The sequence below is a fragment of the Acromyrmex echinatior genome, chromosome 8, assembly GCF_024713525.1.
Source record: "Acromyrmex echinatior isolate Ae372 chromosome 8, ASM2471352v2, whole genome shotgun sequence".
Classification (NCBI taxonomy): Eukaryota; Metazoa; Arthropoda; class Insecta; order Hymenoptera; family Formicidae; genus Acromyrmex; species Acromyrmex echinatior.
Window position 1 is genome coordinate 3,272,585 of NC_141859.1, and position 9,619 is coordinate 3,282,203.

General features: G+C 25.5%; 2 protein-coding genes across 4 annotated transcripts; one reads left to right on the plus strand and one right to left on the minus strand.

The window, feature by feature from the left end:
• The first annotated feature begins 97 nt into the window (after window positions 1-97).
• Window positions 98-7,695, plus strand: LOC105150157 (uncharacterized). Of its 2 annotated transcripts, XM_087408945.1 has the most exons (7): window positions 98-1,368; window positions 2,420-2,935; window positions 3,124-3,267; window positions 3,503-3,973; window positions 4,803-4,964; window positions 5,533-5,735; window positions 6,081-7,695. In XM_087408945.1, the coding sequence occupies exons 1-7, from the start codon at window positions 842-844 to the stop codon at window positions 6,098-6,100; spliced, it is 2,043 nt and encodes a 680-aa protein (XP_087265071.1). In that variant the 5' UTR covers window positions 98-841; the 3' UTR covers window positions 6,101-7,695. The 2 variants fall into 2 exon arrangements, with proteins under 2 accessions (XP_087265071.1, XP_087265072.1); XM_087408946.1 differs by lacking the exon at window positions 4,803-4,964.
• A 496-nt stretch (window positions 7,696-8,191) lies between these two features.
• On the minus strand, window positions 8,192-9,508 carry RpS21 (ribosomal protein S21). 2 transcript variants are annotated; one of them, XM_087408958.1, is made up of 4 exons: window positions 9,351-9,508; window positions 9,193-9,265; window positions 8,555-8,690; window positions 8,192-8,310 (listed from the first exon to the last, which is right to left on the minus strand). In XM_087408958.1, exons 2-4 carry the CDS (start codon window positions 9,240-9,242, stop codon window positions 8,245-8,247), a joined length of 252 nt encoding a protein of 83 aa, XP_087265084.1. In that variant the 5' UTR covers window positions 9,243-9,265; window positions 9,351-9,508; the 3' UTR covers window positions 8,192-8,244. The 2 variants fall into 2 exon arrangements, with proteins under 2 accessions (XP_087265084.1, XP_087265085.1); XM_087408959.1 differs by having other exon boundaries at window positions 9,193-9,254; window positions 9,351-9,494.
• Window positions 9,509-9,619: the final 111 nt, after the last annotated feature.

Below are 9,619 nucleotides of genomic sequence, written 5' to 3' on the forward strand. Positions count from 1 at the left end.
TAAATGCTAGAAGTAATGATTAAAGTTATTTATATATATTTTAATTAACATACTGGGTTTTAAATTGATTATTAAATAATTATCTGTAAGAAATATCTATTATTTTAAAAAATAGGATATACATTCAATCAATGTTTCAAAAACTTACATACATTACTTATTAAATAATTATATGATTAATTGTATAAAATTTATATTGATTACATTTTGTTATTAGCTTATCTATTTTTTATAAGACAATCTTACGCATATTCTTATATTCATTTTACAATAATAATGATGCAACATAAATTTTTTTAGAAAATTAAATTATTAATATATAAATATTTAATTAATATTTAATTAAATTCTTCATGCTACTCGAAAAATTAAAATTAATTTGAACGTAGTTCACATTGGATTCAACTGTATTTAGTTCGATCGAAAAAAAACTGCATTTCTTATTCAGAAATTTGAATTAAGCAGTATTCACAATACACAGAAAAAGTTTATTAAATATTATTTTTTGAATGGTATAGAAACGTGCTTCATGTAATTCCTAACGAATAAAAATGCAATCAGATTAAGGATTTATTCTTCTATTAATGTTCATGAATATGCACGTATTTCTGAAAATTTGAATTTATTTCAAAATATTTCAATCTATTTCAATCCAATTTCGTTTATAATACGAATTATCAGTTATAGACAGAACATAGTCATGTATATTACATATAAATATTTACTTCTTGTACAAGATTTACTTTCAATATTTTTCGACCTATATAATCAGTTTTGAAAAGTAAATGGTTTTTCAAATATGTTTAATATTAAGTGAACCGCGGTACAGAACGAATGAAAAATGTCGGCCTATTATCGAGAGTGGTTAGAGAGGCATTGCAAAGAAGAACAAGCTCTTCTTTATTTTTCAATAATAACATGTGCATATTGCGACGAAGTTTTTATAAAAAGTGAGAAGAACTATATAAGAACATTTATAAAACATTTACACGATCTTCATAAACGAACAGAATTAGATGGCCATTCAAGATGTAAAGAATTAAAGGAAAAATTTGAAATAAAGCAAAATCAGCTTTTCGTTGGAGTATGTAAAGAACAAACATGTAAATTACAAATTATATTTTTTCGTGGTGTACACCTCTTACAAAACCATTTAGAAATATGTCACGGGAACAGATCAAGTATATATTTAAATGTAATAAGACAAAACATGAAAGCACAACATATTCTGTTGAATAATTACTTGATAACAAGCGACGATAAGGCGCACTGTCTAATTTGTAAAGACCAGGTAGACTTAAGCGACTTGGAATTAGAAACTGAAGAAATACTTGATATATTACAAATCCATTGGGCCAACCATTTTATGTATGATATAAATTTTTTTTTGTCAATTTTGTTTTATATGTTTTAATTATAATCCGAAAATAGAGATGATATTACGATTAGAAACGTACATACATATCTTCACAAAATTACAAACTGTTATTATATACATAATCCTTTAACATTATAAAGACATGTACAGATAAATATTTCTGGAAGTGAAGAAGGATGGAATTTTGAACTAATTAAAAGTTAATTTCCAATTTTGGTTCTACTATAATCGAGTTATTGACGATTAAGTTGAACAATCAGATTATATCCAGAAGAATATGTAGAAAAAGCATAGTATACTATGAAGCTTCTGGCACTGTATATTCTCTCGATTACGATTTTATTTTTATTTTTCATTTTTATAAATAAATAAATGAATAAATCGATAAATGGTTAGATAAATAATGGTGGACAAAAAATGGTAGAGAAATAATGATCTGAGAAAATTGGAAAAGAAACTTTTAGTTTAAAATTCCATCCTCTCTGACTCTCAGAAGTATTAATTAACAATTACGGAATGTCCTGTATATAGATATTCTTACATAGAGAAATTATGTTCGGCACAATTTCCTTAATTTAGCGATTATTTTAACAAACTTTATTAGGCGATATGATTCACTAATTTTTAATGCTACATTTCAAAAACTACTAATCTCAACGTTTTAGTATTAGATTTTTCGTTTCAAAATGATCTCAGGAATCTAAATTTATAAATGATGTCACAGGATTTCCAGAAAGTTTTGTAATTTAAAGTTTGTTTAATATTGTTTGTTGATTATTAATATTAATTATAAAATTATGTAATTTTTTTTTAAATCTAATTATTATCTTACTTTAATATTATAAAATAACATAAAAAATAACGAATATTCGATATTATAATTAATATGATTAATAATTTTTTAATTCATTCTGTGCCGGTCACCGGTGATCATGCGATGTGGTGTCACTTAAAAATGAAGTGATACTGAAAGTATAAAATGTAATTTGCTGATACAAAATCAAAATTAATTCACTATATTATAATGTTACGGATTTTCAGAAAGATGCAATGGGACGATATATATCGATTAGAACAACTTCAACAACGAGTAGATAAGAAATTGATGAAAGAACAGATATCCCATGATATAGAGAAAACCTACTTGGAGTTCCCTTCAGAAGAAATAATAAAAAAATTACAAAATTTTGACAAGATAATAGAAGAAGTCGTTGACTGTCTAGAATATTCTATAATAATATCTGTATTTAAAATGATGAGAATGTCAGAATGTCAGAATTTGGAGCTAAGATGTATATGTTGTTTAAGAAAAATTATTGATATTGGCCGCATTCATATTATAAAAAACCATTGGGAATTATATCACGGATTGTTTTCTCTGACATATAAAGAAATAATAGATATAAAAATAGTACGTGATATATTGGATCAGTACGTCATATTGAATAATATATTAGTGTGCCTCAACTGTAAAGACTTGTTCAAAGTGAATGCTTTGCTATTAGACATTGAAGAACAGCTGGTTATTTTACTTAAACACTGGCACATACATATTGGGTAAAACAAGTATTTTTTCTATTTGCCAAAAGGCAACTAAATTTTACAACTAGAATTACATATTATGATAATCAGATATTTCGTTTTTTCACCAAAATTATTTAGCTTGCAGCATCAAAATGCATTCTATCATATATGATACTCATCTTGTTGATATAATTAAAATATTTTTTTTCTTAATGACACAGGATATCTTCAGATGATCAAATAAAACAAGAGGAATATCTACGAAAAGAATTTAGACGAAAATTAAATGGAGAAAAAGAATTAGTCGATATGTTGGAGAATTCTGGAAGGGACGATCAAGGGCAACAAAGTAGCAATCGTGATGAGTAACTTTTTTTTTCTTATATTATATAGCACGACACACACATACACACGCGCGCGCGCATGCACGCACACGCACGCACGCACAGAGAGAGAGAGAGAGAGAGAGAGAGAAATTTCAAAATTAAATATTAATTTTCCAATACAAATATAACTTATATTATTACAAAAATATTATTCAATATGATAAAAAAACTAAAATTAATTCACTTTTACATAATGTTATGATGATTTTTATAGAAATAGTGCAGAACAACTAGATGAATTACATCCACAAATACAACAATGGTTTTATGAGCAATATATAGAACAAATAATGAAAAAGGAAGAGGATAATATAGATATTCAAAAAAATATGGCGCACAAAGAAAAAGAAAAAAATCTTAGAAAAATTGATGAATTATTGAAAAAATATTATGTAAGGCCTGTAGGGGAAGAACTAAAATGTTTAAAATGTAATATCATTATTGAAGATAAAATTTATAAGAAAAGGTGTTTCTATCTTGTACGAAATCATTTTGAAATATATCACGGGAAATTAAATTACGTATATAAAAGAGTAAACAATATAATAAACGACTATAGAATAACAAACAACATAATATGGTGCACCATATGTTCGGCAAATTTGGATATGGAAATAAACATGGAAATCACTATAATAGAAAAAGTGATTGTATATTATCTTCATTGGTTAAATTACCATTCATAGTAAGAAAAAAAGCATTTTATATTTATTAAAATTGGCGAAAATAAATTTTATTTTAATTGTTTTTATTCAAGAAACAACATTAAATTCATAACAACTCGAAAACTGAGTCAATAATTGTAATCATATATTTTTAATCAAAATTACAAATTGTTATTATATGTATATAAATACCCTGATGATCATATAGATGTTTTTGTATAGGAAAGCAGTTCCTTTAGCTATTATTTTATACACACACATAAAAAAAATATTTTATCATGATTTGCTATTTATATCAAAAGAATCTTAAACCACAAAAAAATATTCAATAGTAATAATATAGAAACATAATTGTCATAATTGTCAATCTCAATAAATATAATTCTTATCTATGTGCTCGCTCACGTATACTGCAGACTGTATTAGACGTAAAATCTTTCGTGCACATTAAATTGAATAGGAAATTTTTGTACCGCGCGTTTTATGATATTTATAGTAATTAATAATTAACTTTAATTAAATTTAATTTAATCCGCATTATCCGTCCACAAGAGAAGTTATGCCATTAGTACTATATAGATATATATGTTTATTGCAATAAGCGTGCGTACATTCGTACACACTACACTTATACGCGCACGCACACACATAACAATTTCAGTAATTAACGTTATTGATAGACACTTTATTAACCCATTCAATACCGCGTTCATTAGTGCTTCACATGACATAATGAATAAAATTGCTATAGTATGGAATGCGTTTTAAGCTGATACAAAACAAAAATTGTCTCGCTATTAAATAAAACTTGTTTAACAAAATTTGTTAAATAATCAGAATATTTTTTAGTGATAAAATTATTAATCCAAAAAAGTTAAAGAGAACACAACTACAAGTTTCTAAATTATTTGAAGTGAATTGGAAGGAGCTAGAAGATAATGCAAAGCAAAAACGTAAAATCATTACGAGTTCAGACAGACAATTAGTTGAAAGTCAGGAAGAACGCGACGAGTAATATTATTTACTTTTCTTATATTAGATAATATACAGATTTGAGAATTATATATATAATAATTTTCCAAGTTTCCAATATAAGTATATTTTATATTATGTTATAAAAAACGTAACATTTATTGTTTTTCATGCTATTACTATTATTTATCCATTTACTTATAACCCAGTAAACGTGAATGGATTAAAAATGAATTGAAATTTTATCTATCCGAATTCAATTGGATTCAACTCGATTCAATCGGAGTGAAAAACTGCATTTTCTATTTAGATTTGAACAGTATCACGATACACTTAAAAAAAAGCTGATATTTTTAAATTAAAAGGCATAGGAATATACTTCATGCAATTTCTATAAATGAATAAAAATGTATCAAGATTGAAAATGATTCATTTCATAAATGCTCATTTCTGAAAATCTGAATTCATTTCAATCAATTTTAACCTATTCTCGTTGCGTGATTAACGTTCATGCTTGTAATTTAAAATATTTAATATTTTATCACATTTTTTATTTTTTAAATGATACATATAATAATTTGTATTTTTGAACGATGTATAAAAACAGTCCTAGATCAAATACTTCGACAGAATCAAGTGGATCGAGTATTTCGATAGACACTGAAGCTGATTGTAAGTATACGGTCAATTTTGCTCCATCAAGACAAAGTGAAGAACGACAAAGTACTTCAGCGCAGAGTCCGTCTACATCAGTTTCTTCAAATGATTCACCGCCAGCCAAACAAAGGAAAAAAGAAAGCGATAATATTGGTAACTATTCTTTTTGTTTATATCATACAAATTTATATCACGTAAAGTTAAATTCTATGAATTATACGAAGTGTCTAATAATAGGGATAACACTTCTAGCCAAATAATGTAAGTTAAATTAAATCGAAGATTCTTGATTTATCATTTTGCGAATTTCACAATAATTAACAGAATATTAAATGTAATAGAAATCGGAGATTTCATTTTTTTAATCTTACTTAATCTTACAAAAATGAGGACCGCCGCTAATGTATTACTATATATATGTAATTAGTGTTATTAAAATATTTTTCAAAATTAATTTTACCAAGATATATATGTTCATATATTTATCATTTTTTACAGATTTATCTGAATATCAATAAACTGAATATTTAAACAGCATTATGGATTGCAGCATGAGTATCGAAATATACGAACAAGTAATATCTCCATATTTGACTGCAAGGGGATTTGTCAGAAAGAGAAACAACTTTAACATTCTCTATCAAGGAATTATCATAATCGTACAAATTAAGTATTATCTTTCTTATAAATGTAATCTATATTATAAGTTATAAAACATGCATCTTATAATATTTTATCAGGATGTTTTTAGGATGTTCAAAAGATATATGAACGTCCTCAGGATCACATCTTCTAGAGATCTATGCTATTAGTTTGTTTTATAACATTAATATATCATTATATTTTTGTAGACATAATTTTGTGAAATAATGTACTAAAAATGTATTAAATTAAGACGCTACCGATCAATTAACTAATTTTCGGTAAAATCATTAGTATAATTCTAAATTAATTTGTACGAAAATATTTTAACGCATTAACATTTAGGTAAATGGAAGGAAATCATATCATTTTTACAAATTTGTATGTTAAAAAAAAATGTATTGTAAAAAATGTATATGAGATTGTAAAAATGTATTGTAAAAAATGTATATGAGATTGACGTAGACATATATCGATAGTGATTTAAAAACATAGATACATGATAAAGTGTCTAAAAAAATGTTATAATATTATGTAGTAATTAATATTTTTTCAAAATTAATGTGCTGTTAACATTAATTGTCTGATAAAGGGAACACCAGATGATAGGGTTGGAATTTTTGATGCGCTTTTTAAAAAAACTGTTTTTGAAAAAAAAAACAATACATATTCGATCGTTTCAGCCATAATTTCGAAGAAATCAATTTTTTAAATAATTATTGTAATGATTTGAAAAACGTACTGTATAAATGATAATATCAATATTTTTTAATAAATTTTATTTAATGTTATTAATTTTAATTATTTTTTTTTTATTGTAATGAAATTTCGTGAAATTATTAGGTGTTGGAATTAATTCGTAGCGTTTTTAATGAAAGAATGTTATTTATTTCACATGAGCATTAAAAAATACATTAATGAAAGTACTTCCCATCACTTGTAAAACGCTACGAATTAATTCCAACACCTAATACATATTAGTATTATAGATAATAATTAAATTTATGGAATAATTATATATATTATTATCATCGTTATCGTCGTCGTTGTTCACATGAACATATAAATAAGATTGTAATACAAACTTAAATAATTATTTAAAAAATCGATTTCTTCGAAACTATGGCTATGGAAACACGGCCGGACACGTATTTTTTTTCGCTTAAGAATAGCTTATAAAAAGCGCATCAAAATCCCAGAATATATAATAACAATATAATAATAATAAATATTAATTTATGTTATTGAAATTAATAATATAAATTTTATTCCGAAAGCAAAGATTTTTAGATTAATATTGATTAAATATTTTTTATTTCTCTTTACAATTACTATTAAGATATTAAATATAATACATTTAACATTTTCGATATTATGACATGTAATAAATAATCGATAGTACAAGTTGTATGCTATGTACACAAATCCATGTGCGCATATATTTCTTAATAAAGGCAACGCATTTTTTAAATATCGTTATTTATTAATCAATTTATTTAATTAATTTCAATTTATTCATTAATTCAATTTATATAATTAAAATAAGGTAGATGTTTTTTCTGTGATAAATGTTTATTTATTTTTTCCTTTGTCGCGCGATGATTAATATTAAAATTACACGAATTAACACAATGGAGAATCAATCTTCTCGAATTTAAAGATGAAAAAAGCTATTTTTAATTAATTTTCACACATGTCTATTAAAATATACGCAGTAAAGTTTTTTTTATTATATATTTATCTTTAAAAAAGATATAAAAATAAATTAAAATAACTAATTAAACATTGATTAAATAATAATAATCCAATCGAAGGAAAATTTATATTAATTTTATCCCTTTAATTAAATTTTTCTATTTTTGATATGTGATTACTGACAGGAATAAATCTTTCAAATTACTGTCTATGTAATAAATTAATGTAATACTATGTAAATAGAATTATGGTAAGTTAAAAAAATAATCAAATCCGTTTTATATTTTTTTAATTTATTGGAAATAGACTTGTCATATAACTTAGATTAAAAGTTCTTAGATAATAATCCATCGTTCTTCGTCAATCTTACGATACAATCATCGGATTCTCCCTATGAACATAAAATTAGGACAAGACTTCATGAGACTAATACAAATTTATTATATATTATAATATTGATATATTATAATATTTATATTATAATATTGACAATGTTAAAATTTATTGTAGAAATATTGTGTCAATTAAATAATTTTGTATTTGAAATATTTTAAGAAATTAATTATATAAATTAGTATATATATATATATATGTATATATATATATATATACATATATAACTTAATTAAACCTACCATTCGACGAATTGCTCCACAGATTGCATACATTTTGTGAGTATCGGTCATGCGACCTGTTTCTGGATCAACATCGGCCAAAGTCAACTGTATAGATGCATGATCTTTGGCATGGATGATGCGATTACTCGCCGAACTACAATAGAAAAAATCAGATTTAAATCTATTCTTTCCAAAAAAAAAAAATAAATACATCTTGTGCATCTTCCTAAAATTCTGTCTATAGATATATACATATTTTGCTTCAAATGTGAGATTATGAGAATAAAACAGATGAAAGAAATTGCTTCATGTGGCTAAAATAGATTTATAAGATCTGAATCTCTATTCTTGAAAAGAAACATGTATGAAAAACTAAGAAATTTAACAAACCTATCCTTTAAGTTAATCAAAAAATAAAAAATTGGGCCTTTAAGTATAACAAGTGTATACAATTCAGCCACAAAGAATAGACCCACAGATTTGGAGTCACCTAACCTCACTTGCAAATCGCTGCTTATTTATCGCCCACGCTACGATTAATCTTACTGAATAAAAAAATCTGCGTAGCGAATTTGATTCATCATCTAGACACAAAGTTCTCATTCGGTGCAAAGTTTATGAGAATTATCTATAACCCACGTGTATTTGAGTCTTACCATTTTCGAGGGATGTACAAGTCGACCAGGCTGCCCAAATCGTTTTCCATTTTTCTTTACACCTGCAATAACACTATAAAACAGTAGATTAGTTGCTATTTGGAGAAGCAGAATGCGACAGCATTAATTCTTCTTTAATAAATATTTATCATACTTACAATTTGCACGATTGCTCGAAAGGCTGCGGAATGAAAGAATGAAAGAAGGAGGACTGGAATGGAATGTGGAATTATTGGATATGGAACGATGGAACATGGAAGGGAACATGTTTCATTCGTACAAATTTTTCAAGCCTGTTGATTGGTTATAGAATAGAGAGATTCGAGGACTTCTCTTTCTCTTGCACACATTTGTCGTACGACCAAAACGCATAAATGAAATAGCACTCAAACTCTGCGGCTGTGTGCGTCGAATAGAAACAATCTGA

Bases quoted from the DNA above. Each gene is read 5' to 3' on its own strand.
- LOC105150157 (XM_087408945.1), top strand. From the start codon at position 842: ATGTCGGCCTATTATCGAGAGTGGTTAGAGAGGCATTGCAAAGAAGAA. The intron at 2,936-3,123 runs GTAAAACAAGTA...TTAATGACACAG, and splicing joins CACTGGCACATACATATTGG to GATATCTTCAGATGATCAAA. The intron at 3,974-4,802 runs GTAAGAAAAAAA...AATATTTTTTAG, and splicing joins TGGTTAAATTACCATTCATA to TGATAAAATTATTAATCCAA.
- RpS21 (XM_087408958.1), bottom strand. From the start codon at position 9,242: ATGGAAAACGATTTGGGCAGCCTGGTCGACTTGTACATCCCTCGAAAA. The intron at 8,691-9,192 runs GTAAGACTCAAA...TTTCTATTGTAG, and splicing joins TTGTACATCCCTCGAAAATG to TTCGGCGAGTAATCGCATCA. The intron at 8,311-8,554 runs GTAGGTTTAATT...TTATGTTCATAG, and splicing joins GTGGAGCAATTCGTCGAATG to GGAGAATCCGATGATTGTAT.